Raw genomic sequence first — 23,437 nt, 5'->3', positions numbered from 1 at the left:
ACCAAACTGTTCATAAATCCAGAGAGGGCTCACTCCTGTCTTCTCACCTTCAATTCTATCTTGTTTTTCTTCTTTTCTGCTACTTTTCTTTTATTCTCCTTCTCTCCTCCTCTACCCTTTTCGCTTTTTTTTTTTTTTTTTTTTTTTTTTTTGTGCCATCCCAGTCTTCTGTCCTCTCTCCAGCATCTTGTCCGAGCTTCCCAGGTAATGCTGGTGCCTAACTTGGACAGACAACCAGCATTATTTGTACAGAGGCAGTAAGAAGTACCCCACCTGAACTGGTACAGCATGGGCCAGGGGCTTGGATTGGGCTGATGCTGATTTAGGGTAGGGGTGTCATGTCACCTTCCCAGGGGTGAGAAAGATAGCATAATGCCACAGACAGCCCTCAGCCTAAACCTTCATTATCCTTACCCCCACATGAGTCATACATTCTACATATCCTGTTCCCTTGCTCATCATTTTCCTCCCCATACCAGGAACTCCTTGAGGGCAGGAAATTTGTTTTACCTCTGTGTGTCCTCAGGCCTAGCACAGCGCTGCCGCAGTATAGGAACAGAATCAATGTTTGTACAGACAGCCACAATACAGCTATGGAGTACTGATGGTGCACCAGGCTCCAGGCCCTGGAGACAGAGAAGTGACCCAGACAGATTTCCCTGGGCTCAGGGAGCATCTAGGAGAGACAAGGAAATGTAAATGCAGGGAGCAGGGCACATGAAGGGAGACCCAACCCAAGCGCCATTTATACCGGCTCTTAAAGGATGAATTAGTGTTAAGCGAAGGAGGTGGGGCGGAGTGGAGGGGCTGAGAGAGAGCATTCTAGGCAGAGTGAATATTTGATGGGTTGATGGGTAATCCTGCCATTGAAATCTGAATTCAATGGCACAATAGTACAGAGTAGTCTGACTGATACAGGGAAACAGATGCTGAATTAGAGGTGTCCTGATACTGTGCATAGAATATGGTGGCAGTGGGAGTGATCTCCTTATTGCCTCTGTTCTGATGGCATGTGGACCAGTATTGCTATGCCTTGATGGCAAATGCTCCCAGGAAGGGAGTGGAATGAATACCTCGACTTCCTCTGCCAAGCATGGGGGTACCCTGGGCTTAAGGTAAAACCCCTTGGCCCCATGTCACATTGATCCTGCCAACCTCAGGCACCTCACCAAGGTTCTTCTCTCCACCTAGATGAGCGGGAAGTTGTTCAGAAAAAGACCTTCACAAAATGGGTGAACTCGCACCTGGCTCGAGTGTCCTGCCGCATCACCGATCTCTACAAGGACCTGCGGGATGGGCGCATGCTCATCAAGCTGCTGGAGGTGCTCTCTGGAGAGATGCTGGTAAAGCCCCTTCCGTGGGCCCTGGGGCTGCTGCCATCGGCCCCTCTTCAGCAAAGGCATGGTTTGGGGGCATCTCAAGTTCTCCTGGCCTTCCCAGTTTTCTCTCTGCTCTTTTGGGAGGCTCTAATACTTAGAATGGGAAGTGTCCGTGTGGCTGACTGGTTTCTCTGAATTCTTCCCAAAACTTCTTGCCTCCTCTGACCACTCCCACCCCTTCATGCTTCTCCCAGAAGCCATGCAGAGCTGCTGACTTTGGGCTCTGGGCATCTGTAGCTGGCCTGTGATGGCCTGGCCCTCAGTCTCCCCATCAGGCTAAGACGCATCCCTCTTGGAATCAAGAGGAAAGTGTGGAAGCCATTTTACTGTGTGTTTTACCACCCTTGCAAGTGGAAATTTATTAGAGGCTGTCTCAGTTGTAACCCACCAGCAATACTGTTGACCCCAAAGAAGAAGTAGATGAAGGTTTATGTTTTGCTCAGCACACAGTAAGCTTTGTGTCCTTGGGCCTATCAGGCAGGACCCTCTTTTCCTCCATTTCCCCCACGTGTAAAATGAGGGCAATGATACCTGTACCTGATGAAGTTATTCTGAGATCCTCAGAGTTTGAATGAAAAGGCTTGAATGAAATATTGCCTTTCCAACTCCATGCTGAAGTTCTGCCTCTCACCCTGCATTGAAATTCCACTAGAGAGAGTTACCATGGGGAACCCATCAGATGATGCAGTTATCATCAGGGGAGAGGAGAAGGTTGATTGGCAGGGATGAACCCATTATCAATCACCAGGCTAAAAATTACTCTTAACACTGGCTGGCAGTAAACAGTTCTTAGAACTGTGCCTGGCACACAGTAAGTGATCAATTAACCATATGTTATGTTATGGTAAGCAAATGCCATTTATCGCCCACTCAGAGGGCTTTGTTCAGCCCCAGAAGGGCACTGATGCAGCCTGGTTGCCGATCTCTGGGTGCTTGTTGGAGGGAACCTCTGAGCTTTGCTAAAAGGAAAGCATTCAATAGTGTCAATGAATGACCATGGGACTTGGGAGTTTGGCCAAGAGGGTGGAGGGTGGGTGCTTATGACAGGAGCTGGTCCAGGCTGCAGCCTCTGGGATGACTGTGCAGTCCCTCCATGCCCACGGGGGCCACTACTGTCCCCCAGCCAAAGCCCACCAAGGGGAAGATGCGCATCCACTGCCTGGAGAACGTGGACAAGGCTCTCCAGTTCCTCAAGGAGCAGCGTGTACACCTGGAGAACATGGGCTCCCACGACATTGTAGACGGCAACCACTGCCTGGTCCTGGGCCTCATCTGGACCATCATCCTCCGCTTCCAGGTGGGTTCCTTGGGGGCAGAGAAAGTCGAGGGAGTCCTCAAGGCTGCCCAGGGTCTGGGAATCTTATAAAATGGTGAACAGAGTGTGGGTGTTAGTGCACATTCTGGGAGGCTGTAAATCTGCCATATAGGACAGTGCTTATAGGAAGGAGTAACCATCTTCTGTATCCCCCCAAGTCATCGAAGCTCAGGGGCAGCTGCTCACTCTCAGTAGTATGGTCTTTTCAGGGAGAACATAGAAATTAATTGGTAGCTGGGTTGATATCTGGCTGGAAGATTAGCTTTTTAGCCTCCTCCCCCTACACATGTAATTTCTTGGTTTTTGAAATAGATACAGAAATTGCAAAAATTGTATAGAAGATCTGAGTGTACATTTTCCAATCAGAAATTTTCTCTTCTCACCCTGAAATTCAAAGTCCAGATTATTTGTAACGAAATTTAGAAAGGGGAAGGGGAATAAAACAGGGTCTTGCACCTGCTGGTTTGGGGACAGAAAGAACCTTGCCCGAGGAGGTGAGGGCGGGAGAAAGAAGACAGCATACAACTCGCGGACTAAAGACCTCAACCAAGTGGTCCCGCATATCCGATCTCACTCTCCATGGCTGCATAACATTGAACAACAATAGCAGCAGAGTTGGGGAGAATGGAAAGGCAAGAGGAGCTGCTAATGAAAGTATAGTACTCACCAGCATTCGTGTTGTTCCACAGCCTCAAGGGGCATTGCACCTCCAGAGGAGGAATCGGGGCATCTCGTCACTGATTCTCTGCATTCTATTAGAGTTATCCAATTACAGCTGTCTCATCCCTGTGCCATTTTGGCTGACTGAGGCAGGGAAACAGGCTGCTGGGGTGCAGGGCCTCAGGATGTGGTGTTGCTGTGGGGCTGGTGGCTACTCCTTGAGGGCAGGAAATTTGTTTTACCTCTGTGTGTCCTCAGGCCTAGCACGGCGCTGCCACATAACAGGAACAGAATCAGTGTTTGTACAGACAGCCACAATACAGCTATGGAGTACTGATGGTGCACCAGGCTCCAGGCCCTGGAGACAGAGAAGTGACCAAGACAGATTTCCCTGGGCTCAGGGAGCATCTAGGAGAGACAAGGAAATGTAAATGCAGGGAGCAGGGCACATGAAGGGAGACCCAACCCAAGCGCCATTCATACCAGCTCTTAAAGGATGAATTAGTGTTAAGTGAAGGAGGGACGAGGGAGGGAGCCTCCCAGGGACAGCAGGAAAGCACAGATCCAGATGCAAATCCTCTTCAAATCGCTCTTGTTCTGCTACCCTCAGATTCAGGACATTGTTGTCCCAACTCAGGAAGGTCGTGAAACACGCTCAGCCAAGGATGCGTTGCTGTTGTGGTGTCAGATGAAGACAGCAGGGTATGCCCTGGGAACCAGCTGTTAGCACATCTACCACCAGCCCCTTGCTCCCCACAAGCACTGCCATCGCCAGAGGGACATTAGACATCATCACCCAGAACTACAGCTGCCTCTCTGTAATTGATGCAAAGTCTGTCCTGACCTGATTCTTTGAGGCCTGGAATACAGGATTCTTTTCCAAAGTTGCCTGCAGGCAGACTGGGGGGTCTGTGTGGTGTTCACATCTGATGGGGGAGCCTCTGTGTGTGGTTAGCTGCTGCCCCCTCTTGGTGACCTGGCTCAAGAAAGGACAGTTCCATTTCTCTCCTGGTATATTGGCCGTCAGTTTGTACACTCGTTTGGGACTACAAAAAATCTAATTCTCAGCTCTTACTGTTTCTCTTGGATGCAGCTACCCTCATGTCAATGTCACCAACTTTACCTCCAGCTGGAAGGATGGCTTGGCCTTTAATGCCCTGATACACAAGCACCGGTAAGAGGGAGGGGACAGCCATGGGGACTGACTGAGACAGCCTCCCTGGGAATATTTGGATACATTGCACTTAACATGGAGTCACAGAAATGTGACCTCCGCTGTTCCTTCTCCTCTCCCCTTCAGCACCCCATAGCACCCTCGCTTTCCTTAAATCCCAGCATGCCTGCCGCCCACCTCCCTCATGTGCCAAGGCTCTCCTCCTCTGCTCCCGTCTCCTCCTTTCACTCCTGCCTGACCACCTCCCTGCCTCTGTACAGTGTCTGCTTTATGCTAGGGCTGCCCTGCTGGCGGGGATGCTGTAGTCACTCCCTTTTCACTGTCCAATTTTGTCCCCAGGCCCGACCTGATCGACTTTGATAAGCTGAAGGACTCCAATGCCCGGCACAACCTGGAGCACGCATTCGATGTGGCCGAGCGCCAACTGGGCATCATCCCGCTCCTCGACCCCGAAGGTGAGCCACACCCACCCCTGCCAGCCTTTGCTGCAGCGATGGGGGATGCACTCGCTGTGCTAGAGGAGCTCAGCCGCCAGGGCTTCTGGAGGCCTGCCCAGGTGAGGGGCAGTGGCCAGGCCAGGCACTGCTCTGGGTCTGCTTCTCTGCTCCATGCTGGTTCCCATGCCTGCCTGGTCTGTTTGGAGATGGACTTTGGATCCTTCTTCTTTTCTTCTTTTGTGATTTGTGGTTCTAAAATGGATTTCATCACACTCTTCCATTCTTGCTCTGTTGGTTGTCACTTGGTGCCTGTCGTTGAACTTGATGCTGGAGGAATGGGGAATAAATCCTCTGAGCCTGACTTTCCTGGCTTCCAGTTTGGTCCTGAGAGTACACCCTTTTCCCTAACAGATGTCTTTACGGAAAACCCTGATGAGAAGTCCATCATCACCTATGTGGTGGCGTTTTACCACTACTTCTCCAAGATGAAGGTGCTGGCAGTGGAGGGCAAGCGTGTTGGCAAGGTACAAGCTGTTTTGGAACCAAAGTGTCACTCTTCCCCTGTTTGTCAGGTCCAGACAGAGTGGCCCCCTTTCCAACCAAAGAAATGGTGAAGAGTACAGCTCACCCACCCCCCAACATCCTCTAAAGCTGACCTTGGCAGCATTGATGGCTCCTGAACTGAATTCCAAAGCAGGTTGATGGTCTGTCCTGAAAGGTACCACAGCCGGCTGCTCTGTACCTGGCGAACACCTGGTCCACCTGACACCCATGTCTCATGGACATTCCCACAGGAACCCTCCAGGCTTTTATGTGGTTTGTTTATTGTGATTGCAGACCTCTTAGGCACCCACAGAGTACCAGAAACTCACCCATCGGTATAGACCCTCGTGCCAGATTCCTTTCCTCTGCTAGGTCCTTAGCTCCTCGAGTATAGGTACCATTTCTCATTCATCTCTGTGCCTCGTGTTTAGTAAAGACAATGGCTGGCAGCCTTTGACTCCTCATGAACATTTAAAAATAAACAAAACCCTGGCCCCCTAGTGGCTGGCATCCTGGCACAGCAAGTTTACCAATCTTCTCTAGCACTGGGGAGGGGAGCTGCTCCCAATCCTTAACAGGCCAGCTCGCTGCCGATTGGCAAGAGGAGGGCTTCGCCCACTTCCAGTCCACCCCTTCTGCCCTACCAACATGCTTGGGCTCAGGGAACAAACCCAGCCTAGAGCACTCCAGGGCTTAGGAGGTGGGAGCCCCGTTTCGGGGCACCTTGATTGTGGTCCTCATTGGTATCCTCAGTGGTGGCATTGCCCTTCTGATGAGAATAAGTAAGAAGGTGATTCCTTAGGTTATTGACCATGCCATTGAGACTGAGAAGATGATTGAAAAGTACAGCGGGCTAGCCTCGGACCTGCTCACCTGGATCGAGCAGACCATCACTGTCCTGAACAGCCGCAAGTTTGCCAACTCGCTGACGGGCGTCCAGCAGCAGCTGCAGGCCTTCAGCACCTACCGCACCGTGGAGAAGCCGCCCAAGTAAGGGCCCTGGCACAGGGGAGGGTGGTCCTCAGTGGCTGGGAAACTGACCACCAAAAGGTAGAGCCAGGTTCTGGGCCTTATGAAGTGTGTCCACGAGGCACACCCTCGAGATTAGAGAGCTGCACATGTGTCACCTGCCTTGTGCCCCTCTTCACCACTCTTCTCCCAAGCCATCAGCTTAGAGAAACCAGCATTGATGAGAAACCTCGACTCACGACCAAAGACAGTGGCTTCTCCCAGATATCCCTGAGGAGGAACAGGAGGGAAATCATAGGCTTCTGAGTCTCTTTGAAGAACCCAGGCTGGAAAGCTCCTCTCTGGTCTGCCACTGAGCTGTGGGCCTGTTTTCTGATGATGATCTCTGTGCTCTCAGCCCCTGAGCTGTCTGCATGGGGCCTCATGGATCATCAAGTTCATCCTTCTTTTCCTCTCCCATCTGTCACTGCTCAGCAACAGAGCACTTAGCGTGCTTCTCAGGACCTCTGCCCCACCCTCGTGTGTGCAGAGCCTGTGTGCATATGCTTACACACATGTGCATGCAAACAACCATGCACACACATGCATACCTGCATACACATAACCATGCATACACACAACTGTGCACCCATGAACATGCATGCACACACAACCATACACATACAACTGTGCACTCATACACATACACATAACTATACATGCATTTGTGTGTGCACACACAACTATGCACCCATGCACATATATATGCACACACAACCACATGTACAAATGCACATACATATATACAACCATGCATGTGCACACACACACAAACATGCACACATACACACAGGGCATTCCAGCTTATCTGCCATTAGCTTGTCCAGATCCTCTGAAACAGGCTTCTAGCTCATTGGTAGTACCTTCTGCTCTGCTCTTTCCCCCATCCCCCACACTCTCCATTCATGACTCTCAAATGGGGAAAGGTGAAATGCTGAGTCTAGGATATACTATAAACAAGTATCTGGTTTCTAGTCTAACAGTAACCCATTTCTGAAGCCCTAAATCCAATACAGTTAGCATCCTCTGTGAGTCTACCAGTCACTGCACACAGAGGTGTTATCTCTTGGCTGTGTAGACAGTGCTTCATGGTCACAGTTCTCTTAAGTGCCTGTGAGCACTGAGATCCATTAGGCTGGGCTCAGGGTGGGAACCTTGCATATAGCTGATCCTTGACTGCCAGGTCAAGGATGCAGAAATGGGTGGACACTTAGGTACATGCAGAAATGTGGAAGTACCTGATACCTGGAGCCTGTACCCCATATGCTAGACACCGATCCTGCTGCCAATTCTTGTCTCCTACACCTACAATCCTCTCAGAGCCCAGCCTTTCCTGCCTTCTGGGAAGCATCTGGCTTGTAGGACTTGTCAGGAGATCTGGCTCATTAGGACCTGGGTGAAAGCTGTTTTCAGTGCAGGATGCTCTCCTACAGAAAATGCTGCTTCTGGGGTTTTATTGACTCACTTAATAAGAAACTGACCAGAGAGCTAGTAAGAAGCCCTCATCACTTGCAGAACAGAGAAGGGTTTTTTTATTTTTTTTGTATTGATCCGTAAAACTTGATATTTACAGGAATTACCAGAATACCTCAGCTTCCCATGTAGAAGCAAATGATAAATGCTGTGGTGGCCATTGTGTTTTCTCTGGTTTATATTGTAAAGACCCAAACCCCTATTAGATCTCAGTTGGTGAGAAGGATAGATGTTTTAACAGGTAAGCAGACCTATAGATTCTCTTTAGTTTTTCTGTGTTTTTAAGGGAAATATGCTTTGCTATCTACGCTTCAACATGCCACAGTTCCGTGTTGACTTCAGCAAAAAAAAAAATTGGCCATGAGATCTTAACACCAGTCGTCCTACTTCTGTTTTCTTGACAGGTTTCAAGAGAAGGGGAATCTGGAAGTTCTACTTTTTACCATCCAGTCCCGGATGAGAGCCAACAATCAGAAAGTGTACACACCCCACGATGGGAAACTAGTGTCTGACATCAACAGGGTACCACAGCATTTTCCATTATGCATTGACAGTGGATTGATTGAATTCCCGATAAGGACATAGTGAATAGTCATTGGACCAGATTAAACCAAGCCACTTTCTTTGATGTTATTAATCCACATGTTGACTTTTTAGGGGAGTTATCTGAACCTGGTTCTGAGGGGTCAGACTCTACTCCCCCACCCTCCTTCAATCCCCCTGTTCAGATGCCCTGCATCCCTGAGTCCTTTTTTTTTTTTTTTTGGAGACAGGGTCTCACTCTGTCACCCAGGTGGCAGTGCAGTGGCACATCACAGCTCACTGCAGCCTCGTCCTCCCGGGCTCAAGTGATCCTCCCACCTCAGCCTCAGTAGCTGGGACTATAGGCGTGCACCACCACACCTGGCTAAATGTTATATTTTTTATAGAGGCAGAGTCTGGCAATGTTGCCTAGGCTGGTTTTGAACTGGGCTCAAACAATCCTCCCACCTTGGCCTCCCAATGTGCTGAGATTACACGTGTGAGCCACCACACCCAGCCTCCGAGTCCATTTTTTTGGAACCAGTTTTGTAGCCTATCCTCTGTAGAACCTTGAGTTTGTCTTTGAAGATGGAATATTAACTACTTATAGCCAAAGGGAAATGCCTATGACATTTCAGAGGCTTGGAGGCTTACCACCACCTGGCAGTTCATATTGAACGGAGGTAGCCATTAGTCAATAAGAACTTACTGAGCATCCAGAGAGGTGAAAAACACTATTTTGGGCCAAGAGTCTAAGGCAGGTTTAGGGGAAGAGGGAAGTGAGACTCATGAGTGGTGCCCTCTGAATCTTCGATGGGCCCAGACATGAAAGCCAAAAGGCTTTTATTGATCTTTAACCTGCTACCACGTCACCCAAGAGCATCAGGCTGTACCTTGATTCCAGAAATCACTCAGTGTTGGGTAAAAGAGGTGGAGCCCCCAAACTGAGGCGTTTCTCTTGTGCCCCAAGAATTCTCATTCCACCCTTCGTGCAGGCCTGGGAAAGCCTGGAGGAAGCTGAGTATCAGCGGGAGCTGGCCTTGAGAAATGAGCTCATTCGGCAGGAGAAGCTAGAGCAACTGGCCCGGCGCTTTGACCGGAAGGCCGCAATGAGAGAGACCTGGCTCAATGAAAACCAGCGCCTTGTGGCCCAGGTAATGAGGGACGTGCTTTGGGTGACAGGAGAGGGGACGTTCTTCAGAGCCCCCAGCTCTTGGCTGGGCTGGAGTCCAAGCTGGCTTCTCACAGCCTCTCCTCATGCCTTGCAGTACAGCTCCCCCGTGATCTGGTGGATCAAGATTTGCATCTGGGGAGGAGCTCTCCAGGATTTATTAAATCTTATTTTTAGGAAAGAGCCTTGGAGTCTAGAACTGGCCGCTGAAGTTGTTTTATGTGGGCCTGTAGCGTCAGCTACAGCTGGGGTTTGAGTTAATGTTAAATTGTGGTTTTCGGGGGATATGGTAAAATCATAGACTGCACCTTGTCTGTGTCGGGCATGCCTTTTGGACTCTGGCCTCTGGTGCTGTGACATAATTCTAGCTAAGAATTGACCCCAGGGCTGATTCTTCATCAGAGCATCTGTTCCCTCTCACTTAGAGCTTGGAATCAAATTAGTTTCTGTCCAGAAAGGGGGCAACAAGTATTCTGAGAGCACTGGAGAGTGTATGCGCACCCCAGACAGCATGTGAATAAACCATCTGTTTGCTGGTGCATGGGTTTCTGAGTGAGAAGCAGCCCCTTCCTGCCCAAAATCCAACAGGTCCACTCGAGGCATGTGGGAAGTGTCAGTGGGCTGCCAAGGGGCTCCATTAGTAACACGCAGGCTGCATCTCCCACGCGGGTGTCACAGGGAGTAAAATCATGAACTCGTCTTAGAGGCTCTTGTGAGACATTAATTTTTGGAACTTGGGTCTGATAAGACAGGCTGCAAAAGGAAGGCCGAACTAGCTGCTTCTTGGGAATGTGCTTTCCCATCTAGGACTGGTTCTGAAGGGAGCTGCCCTTTCCCTGAATTTGGGGATGAGCCCCTGGGTGTCTGTCTGAGCTGCCTGTTTTTCTCCCCGTGGGGCAGGATAACTTTGGTTATGACCTGGCAGCTGTGGAGGCTGCCAAGAAGAAGCACGAGGCCATCGAGACTGACACAGCTGCCTACGAGGAGCGGGTGAGAGCCCTGGAGGACCTGGCTCAGGAGCTGGAGAAAGAGAACTACCATGACCAGAAGCGCATCACGGCCCGCAAGGACAATATACTGCGCCTGTGGAGCTACCTGCAGGAGCTGCTGCGCTCCCGGCGCCAGAGGCTCGAGACCACCCTGGCGCTGCAGAAGCTCTTCCAGGACATGCTGCACAGCATCGACTGGATGGATGAGATCAAGGTGGGCCCTGGGGGCCGCCCCCTGCCATGCCCTGCAGCGCTCACCTCGGGTCTCAGTGGCCCTGCAGTTAGCATAGGCTTCCTTAGACACCTCCCAGCCAGTCATATCTCTGAGGCAGCAGAGTGTCTAGCTGCACCTACCTCTCTGCCTCTTGGTCCACTCTGCTCCAGCGGGTGATACCAGCCCAGGTCCATGGTACCCTGGTGACCGAGAACTCTTGGGTTTGTGGCAGCACCGGTGCCAACCTTCAGGGCCTTGAAGAGACAGACATTAATCAGGAACCTGGAGAATCAAACTCTTAGTAATTACAATTTGACTCTGGTTAGAGTCAAACTGCCCAGCGTAAGGGCAACCTCTCCTCTCTCTCTGCCGCAGTGGGTCTCAGCTGAGGACACACATCAGACTGCCCCTGGAGCTTTGTGAAAATACACATGGCCAGGCCCCAACCCTGAGACCGATGCAGTAGATGAGTGTGGGGCTTGAGCATCTGTAAGATGTTCTATGGATGATGCCGATGGGCACCCCCAGGAGGCACTCCCCCTCTGGAGCTTCTTCAATCCTCAGCAGCAGCCCTTTTCTGGCTGCATTCGGCTCACCCTTGCTCGGATACTAGAGACATGCCCTTTGCAGGGGTCTCTTCTCCTAATGCGTAGGTCTCTTCACTTCTCCTTGTTTCATTTCTGCTGTTCTCTTTGCCAGGCTCACCTCTTGTCTGCCGAGTTTGGGAAGCACTTGTTGGAGGTTGAAGACCTGCTACAGAAGCACAAGTTGATGGAAGCTGACATCGCCATCCAAGGGGACAAAGTGAAGGCCATCACTGCAGCCACCCTGAAGTTCACCGAGGGGAAAGGTGAGACCAAGTCTGTCTCCCCTTTTGAGTCTTCCAATGCCAGAGCCTCACCTCTGGCCTAACACCCCAACTTGGATAAATCTCCTGGAACCAACTTTAAAGTTCTGTTACTTTCATCAAGTAATGGTCCAAGAAAGAAGCTTGAGGGACAGCCAAACTCTCTAGAGAGCAGGCAACTACTTCGATAACCTATAATCACCAAGGAGGCACCCTCTGTCCTTCATTCTCCTTGCTGGTTCAAGTTATGGTTGAGACAATTTAGGTTTCCAGATTCTTGTTTTAAATAAGAGACGCACTGTCTCTTTCAAGAATGACCTTGAAATTTTTTTAATTAATTAAAAAAATTATGTTGTACATTTCTATTAAGAACTAACCCCATTTTTTATCTTCCTTAACCCTGAAGTTCAGTGGGAAATAATTATAAAGAATCTGTCCACTCTCTGAGCAACTGGGACCCCCCTGCATCCAACCCCAAAGCCCCAGTGACATGGCAGCTTCAGGGTTGTGTAGTTCCAACCTGGCAGCTTATCTGAAGCGTGCACATAAATGAAGCCCATCCCCCACTTTGTCCTCCTTCCCCCTATTTCTTCCAGGGTACCAGCCTTGTGACCCCCAGGTCATCCAGGACCGCATCAGCCACCTGGAGCAGTGCTTTGAGGAGCTGAGCAACATGGCAGCTGGGCGGAAGGCCCAACTGGAGCAGTCCAAACGACTCTGGAAGTTCTTCTGGGAGATGGATGAGGCTGAGAGCTGGATCAAGGAGAAGGAGCAGATCTATTCTTCCCTAGACTATGGCAAAGACCTGACCAGTGTGCTCATCTTACAGCGCAAGCACAAGGCCTTTGAGGACGAGCTCCGTGGGCTGGATGCTCACCTGGAGCAGATCTTCCAGGAGGCTCATGGCATGGTTGCGCGCAAGCAGTTTGGGCACCCGCAGATCGAGGCCCGCGTCAAGGAGGTGTCGGCTCAGTGGGACCAGCTGAAGGAGCTGGCTGCCTTCTGCAAGAAGAACCTCCAGGATGCTGAGAATTTTTTCCAGTTCCAGGGCGATGCGGATGACCTGAAGGCTTGGCTGCAAGACGCCCACCGGCTGCTCTCTGGTGAAGATGTGGGGCAGGACGAAGGGGCCACGCGGGCCCTGGGGAAAAAGCACAAGGACTTCTTGGAGGAGCTGGAGGAGAGCCGTGGGGTGATGGAGCACCTGGAGCAGCAGGCCCAGGGATTCCCTGAAGAGTTTCGGGATTCCCCGGATGTGACCCATCGGCTGCAGGCCCTGCGGGAGCTCTACCAACAGGTGGTGGCCCAGGCGGACCTACGTCAACAGAGGCTGCAGGAAGCCCTGGACCTGTACACGGTGTTCGGGGAGACAGACGCCTGTGAGCTGTGGATGGGAGAGAAGGAGAAGTGGCTAGCCGAGATGGAAATGCCAGACACCCTGGAGGACCTGGAGGTCGTGCAGCACAGGTCAGAGTTAATTCATCTTTTCCTCACCTCCCTGTACCCAGGCCTGGGCACCATCTCCCACCTAGTTTGGTAATAGTCTCTGGATCAGCAAAGGTCTCTTTGAGAGGCCCTGGGATGCCCTTTGTTGCAAAGTCCTGGCATTGGGAGTCATAAGTTCTATTCTGGCTCTTTGGCCTGGGATACTTCACCCTTTGGGGCCTTGTGTTCCTCAAACAAAGGGAATTTATCTAGTCCAGTTATTCAATTATTTTTCAGCAATAGCAGTCTTTGCTCAGATGAATTGTGTATGGAACCCCCAGGTCACACAGAGGAAAAATGGAGCTACTCTGGAGAAGGAGGTTGAGAGGCCAGGACCCTGCCAGCTCTAGCTTTCTGTGGCAGTCCTTAAGCCAGGAGACTCTGAGGGGCCACAGAGAGAATTTGCAAACCCCCTGTCTGCAAGGCCACTCTCACCCCTGGTGTTCTGATTTTATCAGCACCCCAGATGATGAGGCATGCCCCCAGTCTGTGCAGCATCTCAGCAGCTGAAGCACAGAATTCAGGGAGTCAGGAGAAGGGGAGGCCGCTCTCTGGAACAGTGTCAAGGTGGTGCTGCACTGATGCTGGAGAGTACTGGGCTCTTACCCTAGAAGGATCGGCCTTCAGAACCACAAATTCCCCCCGACCACCAACCCAGCAGCTTTTCCTTATCTTACCCAGGAATGGAGCACCTGGCTGGAAAGGGTATCTTTTGGGTTGAGATGTCAAGACATTGGACTCAGAGTCCAAAAGCAACAGCCGGAAGAGCAGAGGCCTGGAAGGTGGCCCTTGTGACAATTGACATCCCCCACACAAATACACAGTAACCTCTCTTCAGCCCTCCCTCCCCTTCATATGTCTCTGTCGAGCCAGAAGCCCATGTAGGAAGTAACTGGCTCTCTCCCGGCCTGTTCCAGGCAATGCTAACTCATGAAATCAAACCCATGAACCAGAAAGGAGGGCCAGCATATCTGTTTTCTTCCTCCTGCCTCACCTGGGCAAATGGTTTAGGCAGTGGAAGGAGAAAGCAACAGCTACATGTTCTGGAGACTGGGGGTGCCACTGGCAAGGAAATGTCTGCTGCCACCTCACCCATCCTCATATTTTCCTCTGCCCATATCAGGTTCGACATCCTGGACCAGGAGATGAAGACTTTGATGACTCAGATTGATGGTGTGAACCTCGCTGCCAACAGCTTGATAGAGAGTGGCCACCCACGCAGCAGGGAGGTGAAGCGGTACCAGGACCATCTGAACACCAGGTGGGGTGTGGGTAGGGCATGGGGCGGGGTGTGGGTAGGGCATGGTGTGTCTCAACATCTGACACACTGCTGGGGGCCAGGCCCAAAATTTAGTCCACCTAATATGCACCAACACTTCTATACCCTCAACATTCCTGTCTTTTTTTTTTTTTTTTTTTGAGACAGAGCCTTGCTCTTTTACCCAGACTGGAGTGCAGTGATGTGATCTCGGCTCACTGCAACTTCCACCTCCCAGGTTCAAGCTATTCTTGTGCCTTAGCCTCCCAAGTAGCTGGGATTACAGCCGTGCGATACGATGCCTGGCTAGTTTTTGTATTTTTAGTAGAGACGGGGTTTCACCACGTTGGCCAGGCTGGTCTCATTCCTGGCCTCAAGCGATCTGCCCACCTCGGCCTCCCAAAGTGCTGGGATTACAGGCATAAGCCACCACGCCCCCACCGACATTCCTGTCTGTCTCAGCCACGATCCCCTTCCCAGTAGTACTGGAGCTGTAGCAGCAAGGAGGAATGATCGAGGTGGTGAACAGCCCAGGGAGGGAGAGAGACGAGTCCTGGGAGGCTCAAATGCTGTGCCTGGGGAGGGCGGGTGTGTGTATGTGTGATGGAGGACACATCCCAAGTTCGCCCAAACTTAGAATCAGGCCATATGCTTCTCATGCTATATTTCCCTGGACATTCTTGGGCAGAGAAAATTGCTTTCTGAGAGCTCTTAAGTACTGTCCATAAAATAATGCTCCTGCCTCTGCCAAATGCAGTATCGATAATGAGGCTGGCTTGAATGAAGAGGAGAATTAGCAGGGAGGCTTAAGCAAGCTTTGTGGCCAGAACAAAAAACAGGCCCCGAGGAGCCTTTAGAGAGAGGGTGCTTTCAGTGTGGGGTGAAATCACCATGAGTTCCTGGAGGATCTTTGAGGACACCGCAAATGCCTGCATTCCCTGTCTTTACCCTGGGTCCTGCACATGCAATGCCACGTGTTCACCACCTCCCCATTACCCCAGCCCCTTCCCCACGCTTGTGCCTGAGCGTTGCTCTGCCTGAGGCAATCCGGGAGGTGGGCCTAGGGAAGACTCCATTGTAAAGAAAGGGATCAGAACAGTGGAGACTTCACTGGGGGGCTAAGGGGAGGCAGCGATGACGGGAATTCTTTAGAGCCACTAGAATGGGATGATTGTCTTAGCAGCCCAAGCTGGAGAGTGCGGTTCAGGAGATTCCTTTGTCAATCTGATGTTTTACAAAGGAAGAGAATACCTCTTCCCTCTTCTTTCGCCTTGTAGGTAATGAGTTTGTGTGTGTTGGTGGGTAGGAGGTGGTAGAGATTATTGCAATTGCTGCATAATTGAGGAAACTGGAGCAGGTCTAAACCAGAGAAACTTCCTGAGAGGAACAACTCATCACCTCAACAATGAACTATAGTCTGAGAATGTTTATCTTTACAGACCCCTAAAACAGGCCCTATCCCCAAGTGAAAAATATCAAGGTACCAGCCATCCTTAAGTGAGAAAAAAACCTGAGGCATGAAATTAAATTTGAGAGTTGAAAGGGATCTGAGAAGTCACCCAGTCTAGCCAGTGATGGGGAACTCACTCCCTCACCCTGCAGCCTATCTCATTTTTGGGCAACTCTCTTTGGTTAAAAAGTTTGCTCTTCCATTGAGTGGAAATCTGCCTCCTTGAAATGTCTACATACTGATTCTGGCTCTGCCCTTGAGAGATGTCAAACTTACCCTGGTTCCTCTTCCGTGTATAGCTTTTCAATTATTTTTCAGAACAATGCCCATTCTATACCTCCACTCCCAGTGTCGCCTCGTGCCTCTGCGGTTCTTCCCCTCAGGGTGCATTCTCCCTCCCTCTACATATTGCAAATCCTGTCTCTGCATGGGCCAGTCCAAGTCACTTGCTTTCCAGTTTTCCAGATGAAAAGCCATCTTTTCCTCCTTTGTACTGGTTTTGAGCTTCACATCCCATCTTATATTCTAATTATTTTTGTCCCCAAGGACTTTCCTACTAGACTACGTAAGCAAATGAAGACCTGTATCTATTTATATTGCCCAAGGGCTTTGCACACCTAATACATTTTTGGGATTCCTGCTGTTTGGAATATTATTTTCCTAGCTATGCCCTTGGCTTACTCTTTTTATTCGGGTCTCAGCTCAAATGTCAGCTTATTGGCATGGCTTCCACTGACCACCCCATTGAAAGCAGCACATCCTTCCTCTCAATGACCCCCTTGGCCTCTATGTTGTTACCTTCTTTTATTTTTTCTTTGCACTTATCACCACTTGATGGATTATAGACTTGTTTATGTCTCTAACCACTTGAATGAAAGCAAGGACTTTGCATTGTTCTTTATTAATTAATTAATTTTTTATAGAGACAGAATCTCACTCTGTTACCCAGGCTGGAGTACAGTGGTGCAATTTTGGCTCACTGCAGCCTCAGCCTCCCAGGCTCAAGTGATTCTCCCATCTCAGTCTCCTGAGTAGCTAATGCTACAGATGCACACTACTATACCCAGCTAATTTTTTGTTTTTTTGTAGAGATGAGGTCTCACTATGTTTCTCAGGCTGGTCTTGAACTCCCGGGCTCAAGGGATCCTCCGGCCTCAGCCTCCCAAATTGCTGTGGTTTACAGCTGTGAGCCACTGAGCCCAGCCTGCATAGTTCTTTGCCATATCCCTAGTGCCTAGGTCACTGTTTGCCACAAGGCAACTGAGAGTTGCTTGATAAATGCTTAGTACATGAGTGAACTGGGAAAAAACTAAAATTTTTCTGCCAAGCTTATGTGTGAGTCATTCAAACACTTGATGAATGTGTGATCATTTTTCACCATATGCATTCCAGTTGAAGAAAAACCTGGCCCAGGACCAAACCTGGACTCTTGGTGTTGCCTGACCAGTGCTAACTAGAGTGGCTCTATCAACCTCCTCCATCTCAAAGACAGTGCAGTGGAGGGGGCAAGCGTAGGTGTGGGAAGCAGACTAGACCCAAGCTCCAGTGCATCTTCGTGTGGCCTCCACCCAATGGCTACAGTGAGGCCACTCCAGTAAAGGCCTGGAAAATCACTATGGGGCCTCTTGCCTGGGGACACAGCCAGACCCTCTCCCAGGAGCACTTCCCTGTCAATTCCAGGGGTTTCAAACAAACTTGGAGAAAACCTCTTGATTTCCCAGCCTTAGAGCACCATCTGTGTGCCAGACAGGCATGGAATCCCCAGAGCACGGGGTCTTCATGGTCTGGGATGGGAGCCGAGAAGTCTGCAGGCTCTCTCTCCTCTCTCGTATCCCTGGTCTCTCCCAGCCTGTCTCTTACATCTCTCTGCAGACCTTTCAAATCACACTGGCTGCTGTTGTCACACCTTGGGAATGCAAAACAGCGCTCTCTGCCCAGTCCATCTCCTAGTCCCTCAGTCTCCATCCCCTGAGGCAGGGGACAAAGATGAATGAGAGACTTGGTCCCATCCTTTAATTGGTCACTCCAGTGGAGGAACTGGGGGTGTGTTCACTGACTGGGGCTTTGCGTCCAGTGATGGGTTGTGTGGAGGTCATGTGAGCAACTGTCACACCCCGTTGCTCCTTCCAGCTCCCTTAATCCTCCTCTCTGCCTGTTAGGTGCTGTGCACATGAAACTTTATGCTATGTTATTTGTGAGCTTGTCTGAATATTTCTCTAAATCATACATCCCACAGGGCAAGGTCTGGTTATGTCTGTATTCTCCCAAAGGCCAACAAAATGCCTTATACCCCTGTGGGTGTTCGAGAAAGATGGGTTCGATTAGAGAATGAGCATTCAGCCTGCAAATTACAGTGATGCAGACAGAGTGAACCTAGGCCCAAGGGCAGTGTCCCTAGTGGTCTGGCCTGGCTGATGGGCAGCTCTTTGAAAGAGGCTTATTGTGTACTACAGACTGACCCCAGGCCCCCAGGCATCCGCCAGACCTTAGCACATTTCTGTATTTCATAGCAACACTGCGCTCAAAGGTTAAGATTATGTTAGTCATTTAAATTATCATCACAGCTTATTCCTCCTCATTCTCTTCTTCCCTCTCCTCTTCTTCCTCTTCTTTTTCACCAGGGCGTCTTTTCTCTTAGATCCAAGGTGATCTTTTTCAGTCCCTAGGAGACTTTGCATGTGGCCTTGGGCATTTACATGGTTCCTCTAGGGCAACGGGGGACCCTGTGTCCTGAAGCATTCTTGAAGTTAATTTGAGCCTTTTAATGATTTTGATATTTCATAAACTCTGGGGAAATCGTATATTTTCCTGAACTCCAGCTACATGCATAGCCTTTGCTTTCATGTTCCTTTACTTATGGTTGGAATCACATCATTAATTGCCCCGTGCTGATCAAAAGGTCTGATTGACAGTTATATATGTCTTGAGTAAAATTGGATAAGTGAATTTTGCTCATCTACACTTTGTTAGGTAGATTTTTTTTTCTTTTTATCATACAAAGTCTGTGGGGGGAGACTTGTGGGAAATGTGGGAAGGGGTCAGGGTCTCCTATGGGAAGAGCTAAGGGAGAAGGTGTCTCTCTCCTCCGGGCTGTGTCCCCATCCGGCAGGTGGCAGGCATTCCAGACCCTGGTGTCAAAGCGGCGGGAGGCTGTGGACTCAGCCCTCCGAGTGCACAACTACTGCGTGGATTGCGAGGAGACCAGCAAGTGGATCACGGACAAGACAAAAGTAGTGGAGTCCACAAAAGACCTGGGGCGGGACCTGGCAGGTGTCATCGCCATCCAGCGGAAGTTGTCAGGGCTGGAGCGCGACGTGGCCGCCATCCAGGCCCGTGTGGATGCCCTGGAGCGTGAGTCCCAGCAGCTGATGGACTCGCACCCTGAGCAGAAGGAGGACATTGGTCAGCGGCAAAAACACTTGGAGGAGCTGTGGCAGGGCCTGCAGCAAGCCCTGCAGGGCCAGGAGGACTTGCTGGGGGAAGTCAGCCAGCTGCAGGCATTCCTGCAGGATCTGGATGACTTCCAGGCCTGGCTCTCCATCACCCAGAAGGCTGTGGCCTCTGAGGACATGCCTGAATCCCTCCCAGAGGCTGAGCAGCTCCTGCAGCAGCATGCAGGTATCAAGGATGAGATTGACGGGCACCAAGACAGCTACCAGCGTGTTAAGGAGTCTGGGGAGAAAGTGATCCAAGGCCAGACGGACCCAGAGTATCTGCTTCTGGGCCAGCGGCTGGAGGGCCTGGATACTGGCTGGGATGCCCTGGGCAGGATGTGGGAGAGCCGCAGCCACACCCTTGCTCAGTGCCTTGGCTTCCAGGAGTTCCAGAAAGATGCCAAGCAGGCTGAAGCCATCCTCAGCAATCAGGTATTCAGGGCTGGGACAGGCGGGTCTCTCAGGGCAGTAGCTCTTGTGGTGAGTCCACAAAAGTGCCGTAAGGCTCAGGGACCACATTACTCTTGTCTTGTACTCTGTATTCACTCATGGGGGAAATCTTTGTTTCTCATTAGGTGCCTTTTCCAGCCTTGTGTCCCAAACTACACCTTGTTCTTGGGTCTATCAGAGGCTAGAGAAGCGCATTTTGCCCTGGGTGGTTAGCCTTCCATGTGGCTTTAGGCACACTGTTTGTTGCGTGCCCCTGGGGTAGGGGTGGGGGCAAGGCCTGGGGAGTAGTGCCTCCTCCCTGTACTACTCTAGGGGACTCATTCATACCGTGGCCTGTGTGGCTGCACGTGGTGCTCCTGCTTGGTAGGTGTGCTCATCACCTCCTCCGTGTGTCTTCATGCCTTGTCTGGAAACTTGTTCCAACAGGAATATACTCTGGCTCACTTGGAGCCCCCAGACTCCCTTGAAGCTGCAGAGGCTGGGATCCGGAAGTTTGAGGATTTCTTGGGGTCTATGGAGAACAACCGGGATAAGGTCTTGAGTCCTGTGGACTCTGGAAACAAGCTGGTAGCTGAGGGAAACCTATACTCAGACAAGATCAAGGAGAAGGTGCAGCTGATTGAGGACAGGTACTCCTGGGCCCCAGGGCCACGAGGCCCCCAGAGCCACACGGGGGTAATGGTACCATGTGAGGACCCCAAGCTCGGCACTATTGTGACTGTGCTTTTGGCTTCCTTTCCAGGCACAGGAAGAACAATGAGAAGGCCCAGGAGGCCTCTGTCCTACTGAGAGACAACCTGGAGCTACAGAACTTCCTCCAAAACTGCCAGGAGGTGAGGTTCCAGCAAGGAGCGGCTGCTTTCCTGGAGATTCCTTTCTAGAAGCAGAGTGCCCTCAAGGCAGGAAGTCCACAGGGATCCCTTCTAGCTCAAGAGCTGTGGGATTCCATGAGTGGGGACCTCTGGGTACTTAATTGGGTCATCCTCTAGAATCTTCAGTTGCACTATTTTTTTTTTTTTTTTTTCAAATCTGAAAAGTCATCTTTAACCTGCCAAGTCTAGGCCAGAGTTTCTTAAGAGTAGTCTAGGAACAGTCTATTTTAGAATCACCTAGGACCCAGTCTGGGCCAGCTTCAAGGATGTGTGACCTGTGTCACACCCTGTGCTTAGCTTAGAAGGGCCCTGGGCTCAGTTTAATGCTCTACTCTTGCCATCTTGAAATTCTTCATGCTTTTGAACAACTCCATTTTGTACTGGGCCCTGCAGATTATGGAGCCAGTACTGGTCCTAGTTAAAGCAGACCCCTGGGTCCCACTCAGGCCAGATGAATCAGAACTTTAAGGGGTGAGACAGAGAAAGAACATTTTAAACAAACCTGCCAGTTGGAAAACTGCTGGCTCAGAAGGTCCTTGCTCAACCTGGGGCCAGCTGTGCAAGGAAGGTCTTTAATCCGCCTTCCCAGGTCCCTCCATTGACAGTACTTTCTACATGGAATGGGGTTTTCCCTGACTTCTTTCTTGTCATACTCCTTTTCTCTTAGCCCAGACAACTTTGTTTTCATTGACCTCTGTCCTTGGCTTCTTCCTCAAATAACATTTTTTCCTGTGTTTATCAAGGATCTCTCACCCTACTGCCAAAGGATGATTTATCCACCTATCCAGTAAACACTTGTTGGGTTCCTAGAATATGCTAGGCCCTGTCCTAGGTCCTCAAAATATGGAGAGAAGAGTAAAGTATCCCTGGTCTCACACCACACACACTCCAGTGGGGAAGATGCATCTGTGCCCACCTTTTAGCCCTGGCCTGTCATGGGTAAAGTTGCCTGTGCTGGTACAGAGGGATCCAGAACTGCAGATGAGTTCTCTTCTGTGCTTGCACTTCCTCCCCATGGCCTTCTTCTGCAGCCAGGGATAAGCAGCAGGTTCTGCCCTGCCAAAGAAATATACACAGGGATAGTCAGCCCACTCTTTATGCACACAGCTCACTCTTTGGATCAACGACAAGCTGCTGACATCTCAGGATGTCTCCTATGATGAAGCACGAAACCTTCACAATAAATGGCTAAAGCACCAGGCATTTGTGGCAGAGCTGGCTTCCCATGAAGGGTGGCTAGAGAACATCGATGCGGTAAGTAAAGTGAGTGGGTGGCGGGAGGTGCTCTGCTCAGATAGGCTTGCCTGGATGGGCTTCACCCAGGGTGTGGACCCTGTCCTAAAGCTTGCTGACGATACAGAACGTGGCAGCGAACAACTTTTCTAAATAGTAGCTAAACCTTCAGAGCTCCTGATATAGTCAGTCTTAGTACACCTGGTCACAATCAGTGCCTCCTCTGGGTCACCTGAATCTGGAGACAGCCCAGGACACTGAGGACATCTAGTTAGAGCTTCAGTGTCCAGTGCCAGGACAGCAGTTATTAATGTTTGCTTTCCATTGCCCTTACCAGGGCTCCAGCACTGTCCTGCACAGGGCTGGAGGAATAGGCAAGACGATCACAGTGGTCCAAGGGAGCCATTAATCCTCATCATTTGGATGGGCAGAACCACTGGGGAGTGGTCGTTTCCACTCCTTGTAGTTGGTGAACCAAGGGACCCCTCTGTAGTGAGTTTGCCCAGTGGACAAGTCCAAATGTGGCTGGAATTAGATGTGGAAATCACTACCTTTGCTCGTCTCTACCATGGCTGTCCATGAAAAAGGAGCCCTAGGATCAGACTGACTTCTTAACCTCCCTGTGCCTCAGTTTCTTCCTCTATGAAATGAGAGTAATAATAGGACCTTCCCAGTGGAGTTGTGAGCACTACTTAAAGACAAATGAAACATTTAGCATAGTACTTGGCAATTATGAGACACTCAATAAATATTAACTATTAGGCCAGGCATGGTGGCTCACAGCTGTAATCCCAGCACTTTGGGAGGCTGAGGTAGGCGGATCACCTGAGGTCAGGAGTTCAAGACCAGCCTAGCCAACATGGCAAAATCCCATCTCTACTAAAAATACAAAAATTAGCTGGGCATGGTGGCATACGCCTGTAATCCCAGCTACTCAGGAGGCTGAGACACAAAAGGGCTTAAACTGTGGGGCGGAGGTTGCAATGAGCCAAGATTGTGCCACTACATTCCAGCCTGGGCAACAGGAGAGACTCTGTCTCAAAAAAAAACAAACAAAAAAAAAACACTATTATTAGTGATATAGATTCCTACGTCCAATTTCTATCACACTGTGCCCACCCAAAAATGATACATCTATGCAGATGAAAAGCAGGCAAGGCAACCTCAGTAACCAAAGGAGGTCAGCGAAGGTTAGCGCACAACCTCGGGAACTCACGGGGCAGTTTCTGCACTGGCTGTACCTGGACGGGTCTGGAATCCTTTTTCTCACAGCAGCTGACCCTTGTCTGCAACTCCCGAGCTGCGGTCTCCCTGAGTCATTGCCCCCAGCACTGCTCTCCCTGCCCAGCTTCCCCTACCAGTGGTGTCTAACCCTTTGAATATGAGGACTTTTTCCTTATCTATGGTGATGCATATCATGAAAATTATGCACAGGCTTTTTTTTTTTTAACTCATCAACTATTGTGTTAATGTATTTTATGTGTGTCCCAAGACAATTCTTCTTCCAAAGTGTCCCAGGGAAG

General features: G+C 50.3%; 1 protein-coding gene across 3 annotated transcripts in view; it reads left to right on the top strand.

Annotated features, from left to right (window-relative positions):
- Window positions 1-23,437, top strand: part of SPTB (spectrin beta, erythrocytic) — a 134,378-nt gene that overhangs the window by 74,324 nt on the left and 36,617 nt on the right. For all 3 annotated transcript variants that reach the window (XM_030812148.1, XM_030812143.1, XM_030812155.1), the window contains 17 exons: window positions 1,192-1,343; window positions 2,503-2,676; window positions 3,965-4,056; window positions 4,448-4,528; window positions 4,868-4,983; window positions 5,377-5,489; window positions 6,311-6,498; window positions 8,394-8,511; window positions 9,507-9,665; window positions 10,583-10,885; window positions 11,585-11,735; window positions 12,329-13,199; window positions 14,341-14,478; window positions 19,035-19,791; window positions 20,236-20,438; window positions 20,552-20,642; window positions 21,789-21,935. In XM_030812148.1, the coding sequence (XP_030668008.1) occupies window positions 1,192-1,343; window positions 2,503-2,676; window positions 3,965-4,056; window positions 4,448-4,528; window positions 4,868-4,983; window positions 5,377-5,489; window positions 6,311-6,498; window positions 8,394-8,511; window positions 9,507-9,665; window positions 10,583-10,885; window positions 11,585-11,735; window positions 12,329-13,199; window positions 14,341-14,478; window positions 19,035-19,791; window positions 20,236-20,438; window positions 20,552-20,642; window positions 21,789-21,935 (3,854 nt within the window). The remainder of the gene's footprint in view (window positions 1-1,191; window positions 1,344-2,502; window positions 2,677-3,964; window positions 4,057-4,447; window positions 4,529-4,867; window positions 4,984-5,376; window positions 5,490-6,310; window positions 6,499-8,393; window positions 8,512-9,506; window positions 9,666-10,582; window positions 10,886-11,584; window positions 11,736-12,328; window positions 13,200-14,340; window positions 14,479-19,034; window positions 19,792-20,235; window positions 20,439-20,551; window positions 20,643-21,788; window positions 21,936-23,437) is intronic.

Source organism: Nomascus leucogenys, chromosome 1a (genome assembly GCF_006542625.1).
Source record: "Nomascus leucogenys isolate Asia chromosome 1a, Asia_NLE_v1, whole genome shotgun sequence".
NCBI lineage: Eukaryota > Metazoa > Chordata > Mammalia > Primates > Hylobatidae > Nomascus > Nomascus leucogenys.
Note: the sequence above shows the minus strand (reverse complement) of the source record. Positions and strands in the feature narration are given on the sequence as shown.